The 23601-nt window shown below is 47.3% G+C and overlaps 1 protein-coding gene across 4 annotated transcripts; it reads left to right on the top strand.

The window, feature by feature from the left end:
* Positions 1-540: 540 nt before the first annotated feature.
* LOC121667363 (cystathionine beta-synthase-like protein) lies at positions 541-23220 on the top strand. 4 transcript variants are annotated; one of them, XM_042033951.1, is made up of 18 exons: positions 541-685; positions 6320-6448; positions 7192-7373; positions 7620-7726; positions 8475-8609; positions 11094-11173; positions 11621-11755; positions 12275-12344; positions 13913-14004; positions 14856-14981; positions 15689-15773; positions 15970-16075; positions 16825-16899; positions 17608-17742; positions 18654-18762; positions 19070-19099; positions 21306-21390; positions 22707-23220. In XM_042033951.1, the coding sequence occupies exons 2-18, from the start codon at positions 6407-6409 to the stop codon at positions 22814-22816; spliced, it is 1704 nt and encodes a 567-aa protein (XP_041889885.1). In that variant the 5' UTR covers positions 541-685; positions 6320-6406; the 3' UTR covers positions 22817-23220. The 4 variants fall into 4 exon arrangements, with proteins under 4 accessions (XP_041889885.1, XP_041889875.1, XP_041889868.1 ...); XM_042033941.1 differs by having other exon boundaries at positions 7189-7373; XM_042033934.1 differs by having other exon boundaries at positions 542-685; positions 7162-7373.
* The last annotated feature ends 381 nt before the right edge of the window (positions 23221-23601 follow it).

Here is a 23601-nt window from a genome sequence, read left to right as displayed (position 1 = left end):
CCTAATCACCTTTTCTGTGAAGAACTTCTTCCTAATGTCCAGCCTAAGCCTCCCCTGCAGCTTGAGGCCATTTTCTCTTGTCCTCTTGCTGTTTGCTTGGGAGAAGAGGCTGATTCCTACTTGGCTACAACCTCCTCTCAGGTAGTTGTAGACAGTGATAAGGTCATCCCTGACCCTCCTTTACTCCAGGCTAAACACCCCCATTTCCCTCAGCCTCTCCAGAGTCTTCAACAGCTCCGTCACCCTTCTCTGGTCACGCTCCTTGAATGTCCTCCCTGAACCGAGGCGAACTGGACACAGTGTCTGAAGGCCCTGTGGGTAAACCCTGGGTGTTCCCTCGGGTTTCCCTCAGCGATCCGGCCGGACATCGCCGGACATCGCCGGACATCGCCGGACATCGCCGGGCGCTCCGGCCCCGCGGCCGCGCACCGCGCTCCCATTGGCTGGCTCGGAGTCGCCAACGCCCCCGCGCTGACCAATCAGCGCTCGCCGCGCCGCTCCCGCCCCCCCGGGGCCCGGGGCGGGGCCGGGGCGGGGCCGGCGGCTCCTCTTAAACCCCGCGCATCCTCCGCATCTTCATCCTCCTTCTGCTCCTCATCATCCTCACCATCCTCACCATCCTCACAGTCACCGCCCCCACCATCCCCACAGCGGCGGTGTCCGGGGCAGCGTCCGGATCGCGCAGGTGAGGTGGAGACCGTAGCGGAGGGGAGGGCGGGGGCCGCCGCATCCCGATGGCCGCAGGTTGCATCATCCGCTGGAGCGGGATGGAGGGGGGGGGGGGGGGGGGGGGGAGCGGGCGGGGGCCGGCCGTGCCCCACATCCCAGAGGGGATAGAGGATGGAGGGCTGCGGACTGGAGCGGATTGCCCGCAGAGACCGTGGAGTCTCCCTGGGTGAAGATATTCCAGAACTGTCTGGATGCGATCCCGTGCCACGTGCTCCGGGATGGCTCTGCTTGCGCAGGGAGTTTCGACCACATGCCGTACAGTCCCTTCCCTCCTGACCCATTCTGTGACTGGTGGTGCCACCCAGCTGGGCTTCTGTTTTGGTTTTGTAGTGAAGGGAAGAGTCGGCTGCGGGTAAGGGGAGCCCCGGAGCCGCCCCTGGGAGGTGCTGGCTCTGCTGGGGATGCCCAGGACGGGCCGGAGGGTGCCTGGGAGCGCCACCTCTGAGCCCAGAGGAGAGATGGGTTCTCTGCTTTTCGTACAGGTTCACCAGATGACTTTGTTCCTTTCGGGTTTCTTTTGGGATTTGGCACCGGCTCTCCAGCTGGTCTTGGCTTGTCGCCCATTGTTCTCGTGGGTGCCATGAGGTTCACCTGCAAGGTTTTTATTTGTAAGTCTGGCTAATACAGTGGACCATGAGGCTTATTTTTTACATTTGGTTTCATATACTACCCCTCCCCAATTAGGAAGGATCTGAAGTTGACTAGGACCTGAGGGGGCTCTTCAGTAGCAGTGTAAATAATGCTCCCGGTGTCCTGAACTAGCCACAACTTGAAAGACGAGTGATTCCTCTCCTGTTCCTGGTTGAGTATCCAGCCTGCTGTGTGTCTCTGTAATCCTGAAGCCTTTGACCATGGAGGTTTTGGAGTGCTGGGCCCTGTTCCAGCAAAGTTGCTCACACTGTTTACCCTTGCCGCGAGTCTGTGCTGATTTGAGGTGTGGGAGCTCCATGTTCTGCCAAGCTTGCGCTGTGGAAAGGCAGAAAAACACAGAGCACGGAGACAGGTGAAACCTGGGGATCTTATGTGAGAGAGGAAAGGTGTTTCCTGGGAAACTGGGACCTGCTCAGAACCTGGTGTTTCTCAGCAGGGGAATGGCTGTAGTGAGATCACTGCTGCTGGAGTGTGGTTTCGGTGCCAGTGCAGGCCCAGCATTGGGGCATTTGCACTCAGCATCCTTTTCCATGCCAGCTGGTGGCTCTTAGTATCCTGCCATACCCTCTGTGTCTGAGTTACCCAGCTTTCCTGAAGCCAGACTGTGCTTCTGACGAGGGTGGTGGCAGCCAGGGTCATGAGGGATCCGTGTTCTGGAGCATGTGGGCTCAGGGACATCACTGACCTGGTGCTGGCAGCATGGCAGCCTGCCAGGGTGGCTGGCATGGGCTGGCCTCTGGCTACTGGTCTGTGGCCTGTGTGTGAGCAGTGCCGTGCTCGTGGCTGCTCTGGGGATCCTGCTAAAAGCTCCCTGGGTGCAGCCAGAGTGGCAGCTGGTCTTTCCCACAAAACATGCACCAGCCAAAAAGCTGCTTTCCTGCCCAGCTCTCTGCCAGCCTTTATCAGAGGTCCCTGGGCTAACAGAAGCTGTGAAGCCTTGCAGGAGGCACCATAATGCTGGGCAAGGGGAGCTGTGCTTCTGCCTGTCTTACAGACCTGCTCAGAAATTGAGAGCAGAGCTCCAGCTCCCTCTTTTTGTCATGCTGGTCAACATGTTTAATCTGTGAGCCTCTGTTCACCCTACCTGGAATCCTTCTCTCCCTGTGCTTGGTGGGCTGGGCAGATCCAGAGCACTGTCCAGGCTGCAGTGTTGGTCCATCTCTGTGTGCTAAGGAGGGGGAGCTAGAAGCAGGGAAAGAAATACTTTGAAAGCTTCTGATTGCAACAGGTGAAAATGCAGAGAGAGCGTTCTCCAGTCCTTTCTCTAATGCTGCCGTGCTCCTGAAGACATCAGTCTTCACTCAGAAGACTTTTCAGATCAAGTCTAGACAGGGTTGGAGTGAACTCAGGAACTGGAGCTGTCAGAAGACACCTGTGTGAGGCACAGCTTCCCTTCCATGGGGGCACAGCAAACTGGCCACTTGCCTGTTCTCCCTGGCTGATTTCTGGAGTAACAGTTGCCACAGCAGTGGAAGTTGCTTTGCTGCCAGAGTGTAATCTTTGCAGTGTTACAGAGGTGGGGGCACTGAAGAACTGCCCCTTTCCTGTCAGGAAGTTCTGAGTGTGCCAGTCTGGCTTTTAAAGAGTGAGCATTGAGAGGATGTGCTTGTGCTCATCTGCTCTGTAGGAGAAAATGGAAATAACACTTTGGATTCTTGAAGGATCTCTTTCTAGAGCCAGATGTTAATTCATTCCCCTGTTACTTCAGGTCATTTGATATCTCCTGACACAGGAGGGATGGCTGCTCCTGAGGAAGGAGCAAGGACACCCTCACACTCACAGAAAAACCACAGAAGCAAAACAACCCAAACGTTTGACTCGCCCCTGAATCTGTTACAGCTGTGGTGTTCCCAAATGGGATGGGAACTGCTGCATCTGGTTATCTACAAAGATCCTACAGCTCTGTAAGAACCTGTGGGTGAGCAGAACAACTCTTCTGCAGTGGTTTGTTTGTGGCTGCTTAAAGTCATCAAGTTTCCCTTTCTCAGGCCACAGCATGATGGAATTCTGTATCTCATCTCTCGCTGAGCAGTCACCCCTGGGGGCATCTCCCTCTGATCCAGCTCTTACAGCTGCCTTTGAGACAGCTTTGTGTGTGCTCCAGGCCAGACTCCAGTTAATTTGGTTGTTGCACACTGGGATGTTTAAATAGTACAGTACATTAGTGCTGATATCATACACTGTAAACAGCCGTGGAGACTGCAGCTCCTGACTCATCCGTGCAGTGAGTTCAGCTCAGGCTGCTTGGGGATTAATTTCACTCACTGGCCTTCAGTCCTGCTCTCTAGGAGCTGAGAAATAGTTTGGGTCTTGGGTTCCCTGTGGAGATGGCTCCAGGGATGTGAGCCTTGCCCACGAGACTTTCTGGATCTCGCACCTCTGAGTCCCTCTCCCCTGCATGATTTAGGTTTAAGTGCCTTTGTAAATTGTCCTTCTGATTAATTTTTTTTTGTTGTTTTTTTTTTTTCCCTGTGTGATCTGCAGATATAATGGCAGGAACTAGTCAGGCTTTTCTAGTTAGACTCTACCCACACTCCCAACTAGTTCTGGGAGTGTTCTCCTTTATAGGAAAATTAAATTCAGGCTGGCAGGATTTCTTTCCTGACAATGGGCAGCTCTTCCTGCACCTTATCTCCCTCAGCCTCTTCTGAGCAGTGTTCAGCTGCAGTTACAGCAGCAGAGTTGCCATCTTCCTGTCCTGTCTCTCCAGTCTTCATTCCCACAAAAAAAAGGCTATTTTGGGTCTGTAGGCAGGATCAGGATGGGGATTTGGATATCCTAGACCACCTCTGCCTCCTGTTTTGCTGAGGTTGTGTCATCTAGGGCTGTAAGCAATGAATTATGTTGCTTAAGGTTAGTATTTGGTCACAGGATTTTTGTTGGCATTGCTTGTGTTTAGCTTTTTGTCCCTCTCCTCGTTTTTGTTCAGAGTTGAAGCTCCATTATTGAAGCTTTGATCAAACATCAAGTGTTGCCATTCTAAAAATATGAGAGAATCTCACAGCTTATTTAAAGTCAATAAATACAGCTTTTCCTCAGTTTCTGCTGTTCAAGAAGAGATGGGAGTTGCTGTTAGTAAATTATTAATTTTTTTTGCCTTACAGTAAAGGAAGTGAGATGCTATTGCCTTGCCTTGTCCAGAGGGAATCCTCCAAAAGGCAGCTTTTTAGAGCCACGTTAATTTCTTTCCTGCCATCAATACAAGGAATGAGTACTGAAAACCTCTTAAATTTTTTTTCTGCAATGAATTACTCCCTCTTTCCTCTCAGGTTTTGGACACTCTTGAAAGACACTGAGAGCTGGTGTTTTAAAGCTTTTAGAGGTTTTGTTCTCCTATTTTATGATAACTTGGAACAAAATCTGCAGTTTCCTGTCTCTAAGCCCTTGCTGCTTTCCTCCTGCATTTTGAAATGATTTGATCCTTTGGCAGCAAGGCCCCCTTTTCAGCTGGACTTTGTCAATATTGTCAGTGTTACCTGTGGCAGAGGCAGTGTCTGTGTCCAGTGTTTCATGCCAGCTGTCTGAGGGACCATGTACCTCATAGGAAACCTTGAAACTCCTCCAGTATTTTTCCTTTAACCAAAAAAAAATCCCCACTGATACTCTGAACTGTGAACCAGGAACCTCCCAGAAAGAGAAATGAGGGCTGGGTTTGCTCTGGAGCTGGAAGCAAGCTGATTTCTGGTAGCAAAGACTGGTTGGTGTTAGATTCTGTGTATTCAGGGGATCTTTGCTTTTTTAGACTGGTGTGTCTCAGTCTAACCCTGGTCAGTAGTCTGTGACAGGTTATAGTCCACCTTGGCTCTTGGGCATGTGTTAACCTGATTGAATAGAATTTGTGTCATTTTGGTGGCATGGAAATCTTTGTATCTTGAAGGAAAATTATTTCAAGTCTTCGTCTGGAAAGTTGATCCTTTCAGAGTTCTTTTTTTCCCCCAAGGAGAGCAGTTTAAGTGCTTTAGGCATTTTCTTCAAGCCAGCATACAGGAAGGGCATTGGTGTGCCTGAGGCAGCCGTGGTTAGTGGCCCGTGTTAACTTGCAGGATCAAATACTAAAGGTCACTGATGCTATGATTCAGAGTTTTTCCAGTTTTCTCACCAGACCATCAGCTCTGTGAGACCCAAGTGTGTGTTTCATGTGCATCTGTCAGGAGGATGAGGCCAAGGACCCTTTCCAGCATAATTCAGTAATGGAAAGAGCTGAACCTTGCTGCAAAACAGTGATGAAGAAAACAAATATTAGGGAAAAAAAAACAACCCATGCTTTCCAAAACTTCAGCCAGATTTTTGTCTTTAATGGAAAGGAAGGAGACAGGCTCTGTGAGCAACTGGTAGGAGAAGTGAACTTACTGTTTTGTATTTACTAATTTCTGGGGCAAAAAGCTGCTAGAAGCATGAACTGTTTGCTGTGTGTGTTATATCCAGCATCACTGTAGCTGTGCATGCAACACTAATTAATTTTGGGTAGGAACTTGTGAGATCTTATTGTCCTCGAGGGTGGAGAGGCCTCTGTTCCTGGATAAAGCCTTTCCCAAAGTTGTGTACAGCGTTTTTTGGGGACAGCACCAAAGCCCTTTTGCCCTTTGTGTCTCTAGGACTGCATTTCCTGTGAACTGAAGTATTTCCTTTTACTTCTTGTGGCTTTCAAGCTTCTGGAGTTGCAGAAGGTCCGATAAAAGAGGTTTTGTGCTTACTTTTCTGGCTCTGAGCTGTGGAGGACGTGGCAGAGGGAAGATTAGGTAATGCAGGAAGGACGGGGTCAGGGGACCCTCCATCAACCTTGCACAACACCTCTGCTGCATGTTTTATTTTTAATCCTGTTTATACAAGTTGTCTTCACTTCTGCAGCTCCTTTTTTTTCCCCTTATGAAAAAGATGTGTGTGGTTTTGCCAATGTGAGACAGGTTTTTTTTTTTGTTCTAACTTGCACGATCTGCAGCTCTGAAGGATTCCAGTCTCGTGAGCCACAGTACTCGTTCTCCTGAAGAAAGTCCAGTTTCCTGTGCCACCACCTCCACCAAAAACCATGGAGAAGTTTGTCTCAGAAAGGCCTGTTCCTCTGTCTAAGGTACTCCCGGGCCTTTGGGGAATACTGTTTGCCCATCTTTGCATCACCAGGATTTGGGAGAGCCCTGTCTGTTTCCAGGGAGATTTCTAGGTTGTTTCGCTGAAATTCTGTGGAGGCAAGGGATTAATAAATAAAAATAAATAAAATAAACTGAAGGGATTAATCCTGGGAGTACTGGAGTGAAAGTGCAGACTGAGCAAGGGGAGAAACTTCCAGTTTGATCAGAAGCTCTTTGGCTGGAGAACTTTTCATGGAAGGGCCAAGACCAGGTTTCAAGGCCAGGCTGGATGGGGCTCTGAGGTGTTGAAATCTTTCTGGAAGAGTTCTCCCTGACCACCAGCAGCAATGCAGAGTCTTCTGGCACATCTAATTAGTCACCAAGCAGTCTTACCGCATTCCAGTCTTCTTGGAATGGGGAGATTTTGTTTCAGAAAGCTTTTGGTGTGGGAGGGGTGTCTCCCATGAGAATAGTCCTGGTTTTTTGGTATCTGTGGAGGCTTGTTGCACTGAGCACATGTGTTTAAATTATCTCTGTGCAGGGCACTGTGGTGAGCTTTTGCTCCCAAACTCGCACTGCAAGATTCTTGTGGTGGTAATAAGGATTTGGCAAACCAAGATGATGCTGAAACACTTTGCCATCTTCACAGTACTATGGAAACATCAACTCCTTTATTTTTATTTTTTTCTCTTCTCTTCCTTCTCCCTCCCCCAAGAATGAAATCCTTACTCTTCCTTCCCAGAAGAAGCCAGATACGAACTCATGCCCTCATGCACCTGCCAAATATTTTGTCTCTGGTGGGGTGGACTCCGAGAACTGCAAGGCCAATGAGAAGGAAAGGCAGTGGATCCGCCCTGATACACCCAGCAAATGCACCTGGAAGCTTGGGAAACCTCTCTCTGCCTCCCCCCATCACCATGCCACCCTGTAAGTGTTATTTTATTTGCTGTTTTTCAGCACGAATCCAGGTCTGATTAATCCTTGCTTTGGACCAAGGACTTGATGTTGTGAGTTTGTAACCAATGGATATTCTTTTAAACTGAAATAACTAAAATAACCAGCCTGCTAAAGGAGAAAGCTGGTTGAAATAAAAAGCACCAGAAATGCTGTGTGGTTGTTGTTGTTGTTGTGACCCTTCTGTGAATACTCTGGCTTTGTTTGTGTTTGTACCAGGCCAGAGCCTCCGAAGATCCTGCCAAACATCCTGAATAAAGTTGGCAACACACCTTTGGTGCGGATCAACAAGATTGGGAAGCACTTTGGGCTCAAGTGTGAACTCTGTGAGTTGCTGCAGGCAGAGAACAAGCTAACTAACACTGTTTCAGAAGCTTGGGCAGCTCTGGTTAGTAATGTTATATAACCTGGCCACAGGAGTGCAGGTAATTGACAAGAAATGGTGAGAAAAAAATCCTGGCTTTCATTGGCAGATTTTCAGGTTTTTAGGATTTGGTTATCTAAAACATCTGTCAGCTTGTACCTCATGAGAACAATTCCTGCAGCTTTTCCTTTTTTTTTTTTTTTGAGAAAGCAAACTGTTTTTCATAGAAAATAGTTTTTTAAATGTAAAGAAGTTGTGTGAAGTTTTGGACTGCTTCTCCTATTCAGAGTATTCAGCAGTGTGTGCACAATGCAGCTCTGCAGTTATCACTAAGGATCACTGAAAATGATTAAAGGGGTGAAACTGTCAGTGAATAATTTTTTTGTTTGTTTGGGGTCTTAAACCCAACCATACTGGAGGCATCTGGAGCTGTGGTCAGAGCCCTGAAAGGTGGTGTCCAACACCACTGAAGGGATTAATGCTGGGAGTACTGGAGTGAAAGTGCAGGCTGAGCATGGGGAGAAACTTCCAGTTTGATCAGACGTTTTTTGGCTGGAGAACTTACCAGGAGAGGGGCAAGACCAGGTTCAAGGCCAGGTTGGATGGGGCTGGGAGCAACCTGGTCTGGTGGAAGGTGTCCCTGCCCATGGCAGGGGTGGAGCTGGATGAGCTTTGAAGTCCCTTCCAGCCCTGCTGGTTTGTGTTTGCAGTGGCCAAGTGTGAGTACTTCAACGCCGGGGGCAGCGTGAAGGACCGCATCAGCCTCAGGATGGTGGAGGATGCTGAGAAGGCTGGGATCCTGAAGCCTGGGGACACCATCATAGAGCCAACCTCTGGGAACACAGGTAGGGGATGGAGATGGTTTTCCTGGAAAAGGCAGGTTGGAGATGGGAGCCTGTGCAAGGAGGAAAGGGGATCTCTCCGTGCCTGCAGGGAGCAGTGCCTCTCCCATCCCACACAAGGAACAATTCTGCAGTGTCCTCTGCTGACCAGAGCAGCTGGGAAGATGTTCTGCTAAATTACAGAGCCTCTTTGCTTTGAAAGAGGTGCTAGGCCAGGCTCACTAGAGTCCTTAGGAATTCAAGTCTGACTGAAATTTTTGTGGAAAAAAGCACCCAAAAGACTGGTGTGGATCTGGGTTTTCCCTTTTTTTCTGTTGGGGAAGTCCCGTGGTCCTTCTGTCAGGAGAGGTGGGCCTGGTTTTAGGAGCAGCCATGCTGGTGCAGCTGAGATGGGGGATGAGCTGCATCTGCAGCTCTGCCTGACAGAGCCCCTGGATTGTCAGCAGGTTCCACCTGGGTCCACATTTCCTCCTTGGAGGGCTGGAGGAAGGAACAGTCCCCATAAGTCAGGGCAGAGCATCTGATGATCTGAGCAGTCTGGAGCTCCTGTGTCAAAGCTGTTGTGTTAAGCTGCTCTACCAGTGGGGAGTCAAACACACCTGGAATGTTCCCCCTTGAGCCAAATATAAAACACATAACACAGTTAAATATAAATAGTTACATATGACATACACTGCCTCCTCTGAGGAGGTTCATGGGGTGAGCTACAAGCTGCCCTCCTGCCTGATGTGTTCTGGAGAGGTGTCTGATCCTGTTCCTAAGCTCTTTCCTGGGCTTCCACCCACTGCTGCTTTCTTATAGACACTGACCAGGCAGATCTTTATGTTGTTCTTTGTTACTGGAGGGACTGGGGTGATGAGCTGCTCTGTGACCAGTTCCCCAACCTGCAGCAGAAAACTGGGAAGTCACATCTGTTGCTGTTTGCTCAGCAGTTGCTGGGGGAATGGATCAGGGGATTCTAGGGGCATTCAGGGCAGCTGAAGCCTTTGTGAGTGTGGCTGTACCTCCTGCCTGAACAATGGTGTGGAGTGGAAAATATCCATGTGTGTTGCATTCCTCCTGTGTCCAAGGTCATACCATGACGTCCCCCTCTCTGGGTCAGTACCTGATAAATGATTCTCCTTGCCACAGAATCCAAAAAGACAGAAGTGAAGGAGATACAGGACAATAACTTCAGAAAGCTGATTTGGTTTTTTTTTGGTCATATAAGAGCAAAGATCAGGGCACACAGTAACCTGAGAGAATTGGCTTTTGCTCTCTACTGCTCAGAGCTTACTGAGTATGTTGAATGTGAGAGCTAATGTGTTATATCTTTATCCTCTCTCAGCCAAAGTCCTGTTTTGATGTTTGCTGCATTTCCAGGTCAGTAGCAGAAAGTACAAAGTATTAGAGTTCAGGTCTCAAAATCCTTTCTTCATCACAACCATAAGGAAGATCTGGATGACTTCAGCCTTTGGCTTCAATGAAGCTGTTGCTGTCTTATTTATTTTGGTATTTGGGCATCCATATTTATCTATAATATACTAAGAAAAGTTGTTTCCCTTCCTAATATATTAAACACTACTTGAATTGTTTGAGGTGTGAGTTATGCTTCTCCTAGAGGAACAGTTAAAGATTATTAGGGTGGTGGTTTTTTTCTCCCCTAGACAATCCACATAAAAACATACAAACAGAGCCAGCTTTGAACAGTCAAGTCTCTGTGTAGGTTGAGCTGTATGTGTTGGTCCTGTGCTGGTGCCCAGAACAGCAGGGGAGCTGCAGCCTGACCTCACACACCTCTCAGCCAACCTGATCAGCTCAGCCTGTCCAGCAGAGAGGTGATCTGATAGCAGGTGTAAGCTTCTCTTCCACACTTCTGAGCTCAGCTCTTCAGGAGCAGGAAGTGACCAGCTGGAAGGCAGGAATCAGGCTGGAGGTGCAGATTTTCAGGGTAGAAATGAGATGTCTGTCTCCAGCAGCCAGGGTGCTTCATTGTGGTAGCAAGCTGACACAGTGCATTAGAACCTCAACCACAAACAGCATCTAAATAATTTCTTTTTAGACAGGACTTAGTTTCAGCACATTGCAAATAGGGATTTATGCAGAAGTGAGTCCATAGAGGCCCTACGGATCTTTCGACAGAACCGAAGTGATTCCTCCAGTCTCCTCCAGCTTAAAGCACATTCCTTTCCCAAGTTACTTCTGGAAAAATGAAGTGGGTGAGACAGGAGGAAGGTGATGTGCCTGTGGTAAAGCCAGCAGTTTGCACATGTCAAGTTTCCCCACCCTTGGCTAAACTTTCTCTTTGCTGTGAACCTCCGACGAGTATCAGCATCTGTAAACCCAGTTCCCCCCAACAGGCAGAAACATTCCCTTTGCCACCCCTCTGGAGACACTACTCAAGCCTCTGGTGAAAATGTGATGAAAGCCAGGGCGTGCCAAAGCTGGCACTGTGGGTTTTGTGCTGTGTTGCTGCTCACTGAGTGCTCTGCTTGCCTTTGCTTGCAGGGATCGGGCTGGCCTTGGCGGCGGCAGTGAAGGGTTACCGCTGCATCATCGTCATGCCAGAGAAGATGAGCATGGAGAAGGTCAGAGCTGCCTCTGTTTTGAAGAATTTAAAAGTAAACATGTTTGCACTCGCAGAGTTCCTGCTGCAGATGGATGCTGGGGCTTCAGCAACAAAGGTGCAGGCTCTTGGCCAGGCAAAACTCTGCCAAGGAGCTGTTGCCAGTGCTCGCAGAAATCCAGGCTAGCTAGCCATGGATAGAAAATGGCTTTAAGACCCATCCCCACAGCACTGCCACTTTGAAACTCCCGTAACTTTTAAATACAGGTGTCAAGACAACCTGAGGTTTGCCTGGTGCATTGAAATGGTTACCTGTGCCCTGTGTTAGCTGTTAGCTGCTGGGCAGAGGGTGAAGGAAGGCAGGGCTGAAGCTTTGAATACTCTGCAAATATTCTGGGCTCGGGGCTGAGTGTGAAGGGAGCCTGTTAAGGGGGTTTTGGAGTTTCGTGACCACCTTTATTTGCTGCAGGTGGATGTCCTGAGAGCTCTGGGTGCTGAGATTGTGAGGACCCCAACTACTGCCAGATTTGATTCTCCTGAATCTCACGTAGGAGTGGCCTGGAGGCTGAAGAACGAAATCCCCAACGCACACATCCTAGACCAGGTGAGAGCCAAGGTGTCAGAAGTGCCGGTGTGGCATGGAGGAGTCTCTGTAGTGTCCTGGGATGTCTGTTCAGCACTCTCCATGTGTCTCTGGAGGAGAAGATGCCCCAAATCTGGAGCTGGAGCTGAGCAATCACTGGACTGTAGGAAAGGAAGTTTTTACAGTCACTAGAGAGCAGCAACGAGCTGGTGTTTGCCAGAACTACAACACTTAAGGTGTCTATTTCCACTGAGCTGGCAATCCTGTGAGAAAGAATGGACACAGGGGTCATGTTGCTAAGAGTAGCTGTCCCACAGACAGGACTGATTTTGGCACGGGAGCGTGCTGGCACCTTCGGACTGCGCTTAAATTAGGTCACTTATGGGGCCTGGCTCCAGATAATGCACAATGCAACAGTCAGCAAAGAGTATGTTTAGGTGTTCTGGGGCTTGGGGATTGTTTGAAATGTTTCTAAACTGCCTCAAAATGTGATTTTTGTATTTCTGGTCTACTTCATGGCTGATCTGTCTTTCAATTTAGTACCGCAATGCCAGCAACCCCCTGACACACTATGACACCACAGCTGAGGAGATCCTGCAGCAGTGTGATGGTAGGTCTGCTCTGCTGCTAAACCCCCCTTCAACAAGCTCCTGGTAGTGCCCTGTTGTTCTGTATTTGGGGAATGAGAGCTGGGCTGGATGAGAAATGCAGAGATTTTGATAAAGCCAACCCCATACATATCCTGTGTGTCATTAGAGAATTACCATATTTCAGAAGTCACAGTTGTGATTTTTTTTTTCTATTAAAGAAGAATTCTTTGATTTTTAGATTCCCCTGCTTGTGATGAGATGGAGAAAGCAGTGCTTAAGTGACCTTAGAAAAAGCTTCATAGGTAGACTGGCATGGAATAGGGTCATTCTTCTCTGATCACAGACAGAGAAATAGCTGGTTTAACATTCCCAGAGCAAGCACTCCAATACACTGGAAGCGTCTTCACTTTGGAGTCCCCAGGGGCACAAACTGCTCTGTGTCACAGCTGTCACCAGCAGGACCCTCTGGCACTGCAGGGCTCTCTTCAGTGTTGGCTCTGGGCAGCTGAGCAGCAGAAGGGGCTGAGCTGTGGCAGCAGAGCTTCAGCTGGGCTCATTCCTCAGCTCAGGAGCTGGTTTGAGAGCTGTTGGAAACATTCCATGTGATGCTGCAGCCACGTGGGCATTTCCATAGGGGATAGAAGGGGTTCATACAGAAGGCTGCAGACCTGCCTTATTAAGCAGTACATTTTCTGATTGGACCCCCTGATAAGAAATGCAGCTATTAAATTCATTCTCATTGAGGTGAAGACCATGTGAAAGGTTCTCTTCCCTCCTAAATCTCTAGCTTTTCAGAGGATTTGGCTTTTCTTTCTGTGCCAAACTTAAGAGTTAAGTGAGTACACTTTTACAAGCTGCCATCCCACAGACTGAGAGTCCAGATGAGCTCCAGATTTAGGCTTCTTATTTCTATTTACTTCCCCTGACAGGCCAGGCACTGTTCAGCTACCCCTGCTTAGTGGGGTGTTATTCTTTTGGCTGGTAGGCAATTGATTTTGTGTGTGAATTGATGACCTTTTAAAAACCGATTCTTTTTTTTTTTTTTTAATTAACAAAGCTGTCGTGTGGATGCACCAGAGAAGCTGTAGGTGGTGACAGAGGGATGAACTGTCACATCCACACTCAAACAGTCCTTTTCACATGAAAATGAGGGAGTAGTTGTGTTAGCATTTCTCTCCAGGGATGCCTATCCCATGCTCTTGGCACTCACTCAGTTAATTAACAAACATAATGGGCTGCTCAGTTTAACTTAGAGAATGAATTGTCTGTATCAGCAAATACAGTAACAGGAAAACTGCAGCTGTCAGCTCTGTGGCCACCTCCAGCTGTGTCCAAAGTGCCACAGATTGGTGCCTTGCCAGGCCTCTGGGTGGACATTTCAAAACCCTTGTTGGAGAAAATGATGATTGAGCAAATGCAGTTTCAAGGCAGGTCTCACAACAGCTCCTGGGAAGCAAAGAGCCCTGTTGTGCCCTTTTCAGCCACTCTGTGCATTTCTGTTGAAGGAAGTCCATCCTTGGGTGTAAGTGAGCTTTCAATCCATCATTCTGTTGGAGATTTCACACTTCTCTCCCACCCCCTTAAACAGGAAAGGTGGACATGGTGGTGGCCACGGCTGGCACAGGAGGTACCATCACTGGCATCTCCAGGAAGCTGAAGGAGAAGTGTCCAGGATGCAAAGTAAGTGACAAGCCCACTGCTTTTCTCTTTAGTGTCTCCTCAAACTGCCCCACTTGGCACATCCCACTCCTTGTAAGCCTGCCCTGGGTCTCTGTGGGAAGCTCTTGGGTGTTCTCAGCTAGAGTCAGTTAGAATGTAGTTCTGGCTGCAGAGAGGGTTTCAGAGTGTCTGAAATCATCGTGCTCTGCTCCCACTGGTGACCAGAGTTCAGGTTTGGCTCAGCAGATGAACAGTGACCCTCAGATGCCTCCATGGGGTGTCTGGGAAACTTCCTTCTCTGGTGTGTGCTCTGCAGCCTTGAGTTCCCTCCCTGGCTGTGCCTTCCCCATCTGCTCTGGAGCTGCTGAGGTTCTGCCCAGTGGAATTGTCTCTGCACACACCAGCCTGTGTGTTCTCCTGTGTGATGTGATAGATTTCCTCACAGAACTTGTGATCCTGCTTCAATCATGAGTATTTTCCTATGCAGGCATGGAGTGGTAAGGAAAATAAAACTGATCTGCTTGCACTTTACACAAAATGAGTTTTCTGTAATGATGTCTGACATGTGAATGAGGACAGCCCTGTCTCAGGGAAGCCCTGTTTTCTGTTAAACCAAGTAAAACTCATGTAGAACAAGTGGTGCCATCAGTGTCCACAGCCTGAGGAGATGGGATGGGTTTCCAAGGGGTCAGAAGCAGCAAAGCATTTTGCTCCCAGGGGAGGTGAATGTTGCCAGGAGGAAATCAACAGGAGACCAGGTTGCTGTCACTTGGCTGTATGCTACCAGCATCTGTGACAAAGCCAGTGCTCACAGGGGCTGTGCTCTCCAAAGCTGTGTGTCTCGGTGGCCTGAGTGGAAACTGCTTCTCCAGATTATAGGTGTGGATCCTGAAGGCTCCGTCCTCGCTGAACCAGAAGAACTGAACAAGACTGACAAGACAATGTATGAAGTGGAAGGAATTGGATATGATTTTGTCCCCACAGTGTTGGATAGATCTGTAAGTCACACTGCTTGGTTTACTGCCCTTTGCCCTCTGCTGGGATGCAGGAGTGAGGTTAAAGGCAGAGGAAAAACTTGGGGAAGTATTTCTTTGAGCTGAAATGGAAGGGCTAGCAGGCAGAGCTATTCCTGTTCTTTCCATCAGCAAAAACAGCCCTTGAAAGGCTTCTGAACTGGCTACATTTGTTTTACAATGCCAGGTGAAAATGCTGCAAGTCGATAACATTTTCCTAGAACACACACTTATTTTTATGCTTAAAAAAACCCCAAAACACACCTGAAAAAACCAATCCTGAAACACACACAATAAAAACAAACAAACAAAAAACCCAACAACTAAGCAATAAAGAAATCCCCTCCAACAAAGCATCCCAACCCGTTGTGGACAAAGTGGTGTGACTGCGTCCTGAGCAGATCCTGTGTCCCTGGGAAGCCCTCCAAGAGGGGAGGAAGCTGATGCTGTCTGAGGCTGACTCACAGCAGCCTGCTCTCACAGCAGGGTGCCAATAAGGAGCCCCTTGTGCTGATGTGATCATCTTACCTTGGCAAAAAACCCCACTTGGCATTTGGAGGAGGATGGAAACCCGGGCTCAGCAGGGCAGCTGTTCCCTCAAAGAGCCGGGGCTGAATTCACACTGGTTGTGTGGTTGCCTTGTCTCTCCTCATTCAAACAGAGCCTTGTTTGTGTCTCCTGCCCTTCCCCAGACTGTGGACCAGTGGTACAAGAGCAATGATGAGGAGTCGTTTGCTTTAGCACGGATGCTGATCCGCGAGGAGGGACTGCTGTGTGGTAAGAGCAGGCGGGACCCCTCTGGCTTTCTCTGAGTAGTCCTTGGGTGGCTGAAGCCTTGTGCAGATCACGGAGACTTTGTTCCACTTCAGAACTTGTCTTCCTCACTCTGGGCTCCTCTGTTCTTCCTGCTCCTCTCTTTTGATCGTTGTCATTTCACGGTTTTATGGTTTTGCCCCTCTGTGTGTTGTGGCAGGTGGCAGCTCGGGCAGTGCCATGTCTGTAGCTGTGAAGGCAGCCAAGGAGCTGAAGGAGGGTCAGCGCTGCGTTGTCATCTTACCTGACTCCATCAGGAACTACATGTAAGGACCTGCTGGTTTTCCCTCTGGGAAAGGGGTGAGGCAGACCCTCAGACCTCCTTACAGACCTCCTTGTAACACCCAGGTATCCCAGCAAGGAATGTCTTTGGGGCACAAGTTCTGAGCTATCTAAAAAGCATCTGACATGGAGCAGGGATGATCTTTTCCCTTTTAAAGTTGAGCTCTGATTTCAGTAGATAATCATCAGTGGTTAGCACCTTTCACAGCAAAGGCTTTGCGTTCACTGTGTCATTTGTGGAGGATCACTGGTTATCCCGTTCCTGGAAGGGTCCCTGTGCCCAAACAGCAGGACCCAGCACTCCTGGAGCCCAGCAGCCACCCTCAGGGTGAGTTTGCAGGTGGCAGCCCCCGGGCTTCGAGCTGTGCTGAGAAAACATATCCCAAAACAATGTATTTTTAGCTGAGTTTCCTGACTTCTGCTGCATCCAGCTCAATATTAGACAGACAGAAGCTGCAGACAGACCTTGCCTGGCACATCCCCATTCCAGGCTTTGTCTCTATCGTATTCCAAGGGGCTGATGCAGTTGGAGCTTTGTTTCCTATGGGATTCCTTTTTCTTCTCATGAGTATTTCTTCCCCATGTCCCTGGCTGGTAAGCTTGGATGGCAAATGATGGCTATTTCCAGCTACACTTTAGCTGTTGGTGACAGCGAGCTGTGAACAGTTGCCTCTGTTTGCTGTCAGATGCTCAGGCCCTGCTAATGAGATTTTCACTTCCTGGTGCTCTGCAGGTCCAAGTTCTTGAGTGACAAATGGATGATTCAGAAAGGGTTCATGAAAGAAGAAGACCTTGGCAACAAACCTTGGTAAGCCTGTCAGATCCATTTGGATCTCCATGAGTCTACTCAATCGAGTTTATGGCAGTTGCTAATTTAAAGCTCATTTCAATTTACACTTCTCCTTTGATGTAGCTGATCTTCCATGCTATTGTCTTGATGTATAATTGCAGCTATTAATCAAATCTGCTCTAATTAGTTGTCATCCTTCCTTGAGTTGTATGGCAGCAGAAGAAAATTTGGTACTTAAAGATTGGGTTTTTTTAATGAAGAGCGTTATATCTGAAATAAAGGAAAAGGTAGTATGCAAAGAATCCTTTCAAAATCAGAGTTCCTGAGTGCAAAGCACTGCAAGTCTACATAGGTGGGAGGGAATCTTCCCTAAATTGTTGCCTGTAATGACTGTAAATAGGTCTTTGAGTAGGAGCACAAAATTTCTGTGTAAGATATAAATAATGGAATTGAGGAGGTTAGTGCTCTCCAGTAACTATCTGTAATCACAGAAAGCAGATGAAATGAGGAAAAGGGTTTTGATTTTCAAGCCTTCTCACACTTCAGTGACTTTCTGATATTGGGGATAAAACTTGAGAGCCCTGAAGCTTTATTGACTCTGGCTGAATCCTGACTCTTCCTTGCAGCCTTTTGTCATTCCTGTGGTGCTGAGGCCACAGTGCATGGAGGACTGGTTCTGTTCTCTCCAGAAGACTTGCATGGGTTTGTTTTTCATTCCATCCCCAGGTGGTGGAACATCAGTATTCAGGAGCTGAGCCTCTCTGCCCCCCTGACCGTGCTTCCAACTGTTACCTGTGCAAAGACTGTGGAAATCCTCCGGGAGAAGGGATTCGACCAGGTACCAGTTGTTGATGAATCTGGGTATGTCCACATATATCACTCTTCATCCATATGTATCAATTCCCTTGCCAGCTCTTTGGGGATGTCTTTTAAATGCTTGCTGGAAGTATAATTGCCTTCTCACTGATCCTTTTTCATTGATTAACGCAGCTCGGAAATGTTGCCTTGAACACACCAATGCTGGACTGTGTGTTTTCATGCCAGATTGTCCTGCCCTTCACACGATTCTAATGATTATTTTGATGTGCTTACTCAGTGTGTCTCTGCAGGATAATTTAATTTCTTTTAATAATAATACCAGTTTAACGTAACAAAGCAAAAATTCCTATTTCAAACAACCAACCCCGAACGTGCCCACCTCTATCAGAGCTTTCACAGAGTTTCTTCAGCACACTGTGTTATAGTGCAGTGCTGCAGTGACCCCTAGAAACCAGGGTGTCCCCAGCAAGCTGGGATGTGCCTTACCACCCTGCAGGTCTCCTGCAGACAGGCTGAGTATTGAAGAGTTGCTCGTTTGTGCTGACCTGAGGGACGAATTGTTGTAGATCCTCGTAGGAAAAAGGGACGTGAGCCAAACTGGGGTGAGCTTTCAAAAGGACAGATCAGAGTGTGGAAAAAGTTTGTGCTTTCCAAAAGCTCTCTGAGACTGCAGGTAGCCCTCTCCAGTTGCAAGGAGCAGAGATACAAAGAGCCTGGTGCTCAGAAGGACCCGCAGCACCTGCTGCCTTGTGTGTGAATCTCCAGGACCTCTGAGAACTGTACTCTGTCTCCTGCAGACACACAGAACCCGAGTGTCCCATGGATAATGCTGCATTATTGCCATGAAGTAGCTGAACTGACCCCTGCAGGCTGGCTGACAGTGGGTGCTTTGTTCTACAGGAACACCTGGGGCTTTTGTGTTGTTTATCCCTACCTTCTCTCTCCTTCCTCAGGGTGATTCTGGGCATGGTTACCCTGGGTAACATGCTTTCCTCACTGCTTGTTGGAAAAGTTAAGCCTTCTGATGAAGTCAGAAAAGTAATCTACAAGCAATTCCAACAGGTAGGCAGGTATATTCTGCAGCTCCTGGTTCTCTGCTTGCAGAAACTGGAGTAGGTGTGCTCACACTACACAGGCTGGGTGAGGTTTACCTGGGCTGTTACTGAGCACAGAATTTTCTTTTGAAAAAACGTGAAATGCTTGACTTCGTTTTCACTAGGCTTTAAGTTTCAACACTGCCCCAAAGTGGAGCAACTGCTGTGTTCTGGAAGTGTGTGTAATGCTTCTGCTCAACCTGTGAGCCACCCTGAGGCTGAGCAAGGGTGCTGGTTCCTTATGGACAAATGTAAATTTATTTTTTCCTCCCCAGACAGACAATCCAGCATCGTGGGGAAATGTGGTGCGTAACACAACCACTTAGTTCACGTTCTCCCTCACTTGGACACCTCGAGAGTTTCTGGGGCTGGTGGTGTGTGATGGTTTCTGTGGCTGCTGTGGTGCCAATTCTCTGCACTTCTGAGGTTGTGGCTCTTGCCATGGGCAGCTTGAAGGCTTCTTCAGTCAAGAACAGCTTAACCATTTCTTTTCACTTTATTTCTGGTACTTTCTTGGTGGAGGTTGGAAGGGGAGTGGCACAGGCTGTGGTGCTGCTGACATGTTAACTGAAAGTGGTTATTTTTCCATTTGAATTGATGGGTTAGTGGAGAAATGTAGTGGAATGCACATAACCTCAGAAGTATTGTGGATTTTGCTTTTTTTACCACTTTAGTCAAGGGGATTTGGCTTGTTCATGAGCGAAATTGGGAAAATGAATCATCTGTGTCACCAAAATGACTTCTGATAGCCTACATGGGATACCACAGCTGCATCAAATAAGAGGCTTAGCCTGTAAACCAGGGCAGAGGTACATTTTGGAAAGATGGATCTTTTGGCTTTTTTAGGTTGCTCAGAGAGGTTGTGGATTTTCCATCCCTGGAAGTGTTCAAGGCCAGGCTGGGTGGGGCTCTGAACAACCTGGGACAGTGGGAGGTGTCCCTGCCCATGGCAGGGGGGTGGGACTGGGTGATCCTTAGGGTCCCTTCCAACACAAACCATTCTGTGATTGTTTAACATGGGCAGCCTGCTTTGATAGGATCCCTGCAATTATTTTGGGGCAATCTCTTAGAATGGAAGCAGAGTGGTTATAGATTTTTTGAAAGTCCCTGGTACCATTGTGCTCTGGGGACTTGAAACACCAGTCACAGCATAATTTGCCAACCCAAACAAGTGCTAGTGGAGGGAAGAGCTGTCCTTGTGGAGTCAGGTGTTGGTTCCAGTGGTTTGGGTTCCCAGTCATGTGCAGTGTAGTACCATGTGCATAGACTCATTGCTTTAAAGACTTAATAAGCTTTAAAAAAAAGCCTAAGTGTGAGAAAACCTGTAGGCAAAATGTTTAAGGAGCTTGAATGAGCAGTAGGGAGACAGGTGAAAACTCCATGGGGGTTCTGTTAAATTTCCACTGAGCATCTCTAGGCATGTTTATGTCTTCATGGTTGTCCCAGTGCTGCTAAAGGCTGCTTGTCCTGGTTGTCCATAACCTGCCCAGTCCCTGAAAACAGATTTGGGACTGGTGGGTGACTCCATGTGGCAGCGGATCCAGATTTCCCACCTCCTTCCTTTCCTGGCCCACAAGTTTAAGGATTGGTTCCTCAGTCTGCACTACAGCTGGTCCCTTAAACACAGGCTGCTGGGAATCCTCTGACTCCCAGTATGGAAACAGAGTTCTGTGTTCCAGTGCAGCCCAGCTGTTCATGCCATGGCATTTATTTCTCACAGAGTAAAGGCTTTTTGAATCTGCAGTGCAAGACTCTTCTTTAGTGTGAATTCCTTTAATAAAAGTATGTCAGATGGTGGGTGCTGGGGAGAGTCACCTGGTTAATGGAGCTGTGGCTGCTTCTTCATATGTTAAATTATGTTTGAACAGTTTAGACATTTTTTTAAATAATTGCAGTAGGTGATTGCTGAAGTGTTTTGCAAGTATCTGGTTTTTTGCAGAATTAACACAGGGTGCTTTCTTGTTCAGTCTTAGCAAAGTTGAACTTCACAAAAGATGAATTCTTAAATCTCAGTTCCTTGATTTACACCCAAATCCAGTGTTAGCTGAGCAATCTTTCACCCTTGGTTTCGTTTTTGGCTTATTTAGGCTTTTCTGCCTTTGCAGATCATATTCTCTTCCCCAGTGCTTTGCAGCCCGATTCACTCACTTTTTCACAATCCTTTTGGAATAAAAATCACCAAATATAAAGAGTTTTATGGTAACTTGGACACATGGAACACTTGAGACCTTCTTTGATTCTTAGCATTTTTCAGATTTTCATTATATTCATTATGTTTACAGAGTCAGAATGAATAACTTCATGTAGTGCTTCGTTTTCTTGAAAATTAGAAACAAAGAAAACGGATCTTTTAAGTTGGCCTTGATTTGGTGGTGTTTTCTAATGCTTCAGGTGGTAGCAGCACACAAATGCTGATGTACTGATTTTAGTTCTGCATGAATTGTGTGGGGATTATTGACCACTAAACATAGAAAGGACTGTTTTATTCAAGTTTTGTAACTCTCTCCTCAGATCAACCTGAAAGACAACTTGGGGAAACTCTCTCACATCCTGGAAATAGACCACTTTGCTCTGGTGGTTCATGAACAGATTCAATGTGAGTACGAAGTACTGCACCTTGTGAGAGCAAATTTGTGAGTGGTAACAAGAAGCAAGGGGAGTGTGAATGAGTAAATGAGCTCTGCAGTAGCAAAATCCTCTTTCTGTGTCAGACTATGTGCTACTCATTTTCATCCCTGGAAGTGTCCAAGGCCAGGCTGGACAGGTCTTGGAGCAACCTGGTCTACTGGAAGGTGTCCCTGCCCGTGGCAGGGATTGGAATGGGATGATTTTAAAGATCCCTTCCAACCCAAGCCATTCTATGATTAATTAGACTAAATAAATCTTCAAATCTGGGGTATATCACTCTTATATGTGAATAGTATTTTGTCCTGTTTCATCTTCCTTACAGCAGACAGCTTGCAAAGTTACAAACACTGAGAAACAAGAGTCAAAACTATGTTAAGTTGTGCCAGATAAATTTATCTTTAGCTTCTCAATTACAACTGGAAGAAGAAGAGCCATCAGATTTGGGGTTGTTCCTGATAATCTCCGTAAGGATGTGTTCTTGGCTCTGAGCTGACTATTTATAAACCGAGAATCTCACTGAAAGCTTGCAGTGGAACAGAGATGGGTAAATAAGAAGCCCATGACAGTCCAGCTGACTGAAAAAACTGATTATAGAAGTAGACTACACACCTCAGTACAGGCAGACTTTAGGAACAAGGAATTTAGACAATAGATAAAGGGCCAGAAGTCACGTTGCCACTTGAGTCCCAGGTCAAGGCTTAGGCTCACAGTGAGAAAATCACTTGAACCTGTGCTCTCAATGCAGCACAGATTAAATGGATAGTAAATTCTTTGGATATAAATGGGGTATTAAGGTTTTCATACTGATTCTGTATTTGACAGGGATGCAGGAAGATAACCATCTTCCTGTGTCACATTTCCTCCTCAAAATGTGGTTCCACTGGGCTGTCCAAGTGGCTCCTGCTTCCAATGGGGTAATGCCACCTGCAGCTGTTTCAACTAATTAACGTTTGAGGAAAACACACTTTATGGCAGAGGGCCTGGTTTGAATTTTTGTGTCAAGAAAAATAAATGCAGCAGACTCTTATCCTTCCTTCCATAATGTCTCAGTGTCCCTTTTGATGAGGAGCCTTTCTGAGCTGAAAATCCTTGTCACTTCCTCTGGGACTCTTGGCCAAGGTGCCTTTTGTGTTTCCCCTCTGTGTGCCAGGATCACCAAAGAGCTCCAGGCTCGTGGAGCTGGGATGGCTCAGCCCCCACTTTTACAAACACTGCCACTAAAACCAAGCAGAAGGGGGTGTGTTTGTGCCTCCTGAAGGCAGAGCTGCCTTTTTCTCTGTGCAGATCACACGGATGGCTCCTCCAGCAAGCGGCAGATGGTGTTTGGCATCGTGACAGCCATCGACCTCCTGAACTTTGTAACCGCACGGGAGCGGGAGAGGAAATCCAACTAAAGCCAAGCAGCAACGTGGAGCCTCTTCAACATTTTGCAATCTCCAACAAAGAATCAGGTTTATGTCCTAAGTAGAATGTGGGTTTTTTTGTTGGGTATTTGTTGTTTTTTTTTTTTTAATTCTGAAAATAAGCAGTTAGCTATCCTGGTGTCAGCTATCCAGCCAGTGTGTCCTGCTGTATTGCACAGCTTCTGGGACTTGTTTCTTAATCAGGTTAAGCAATATTTCTTATCAAGACAATTTATTTTTTTACCTATATATATATATGTATGTGTAAAAAATATTGCCTAAATTAACTGGTGTGTTCCTTATTTCTTATGTCTGAAGGCTGGCTTTCCAAAACATTGTTTCAGATTCATAAAATGTCTTGAAATAAAGAGTTACTGAAGCAGAGGCCCAAGAGAGCTCTGGAAAGTTCTGGATGGTTTTTTTTTCTCCCCATTCAAGGGTGTTAAGTTAGATATTACCTGTGTGGAGACAAAATTGGGACTGGGGCATGGGGAGAAGAAAGCAGGGTTTCCCTTTTGGTGGCATCAGTGTAAAACAAAGAAAATCCTGAGGGCTGGAGCTGAGAATCACTCCAGCCATCTGCTCTGAGAAAAAGCTAGTTGGAGTAGAAGCATGGCAGTGAAGTGACAAACATAACGCAGTGACAGTGTTTTACACAGAGCACCACCTTTCCCTGCCATGACAGACCTATTTTTTTTCCCAATCCCGTTAAGTAAGCACAAATGGAAAGATTTAAAAGGTAAGATCAAGCTCCTTGCCTGAAGGTTTTTTAAAAT

The sequence above is a fragment of the Corvus kubaryi genome, unplaced genomic scaffold, assembly GCF_017639235.1.
Source record: "Corvus kubaryi isolate FWS band 111438036 unplaced genomic scaffold, C.kubaryi_AGA036_p1.0 133, whole genome shotgun sequence".
NCBI classification, from domain to species: Eukaryota; Metazoa; Chordata; class Aves; order Passeriformes; family Corvidae; genus Corvus; species Corvus kubaryi.
Note: the sequence above shows the minus strand (reverse complement) of the source record. Positions and strands in the feature narration are given on the sequence as shown.

Coding starts and splice junctions, on each gene's coding strand:
- LOC121667363 (XM_042033934.1), top strand. CDS start 6,407: ATGGAGAAGTTTGTCTCAGAAAGGCCTGTTCCTCTGTCTAAG. Junction 8,610..11,093: donor GCCAACCTCTGGGAACACAG/GTAGGGGATGGA, acceptor CTTTGCTTGCAG/GGATCGGGCTGGCCTTGGCG. Junction 12,345..13,912: donor GATCCTGCAGCAGTGTGATG/GTAGGTCTGCTC, acceptor CCCCTTAAACAG/GAAAGGTGGACATGGTGGTG.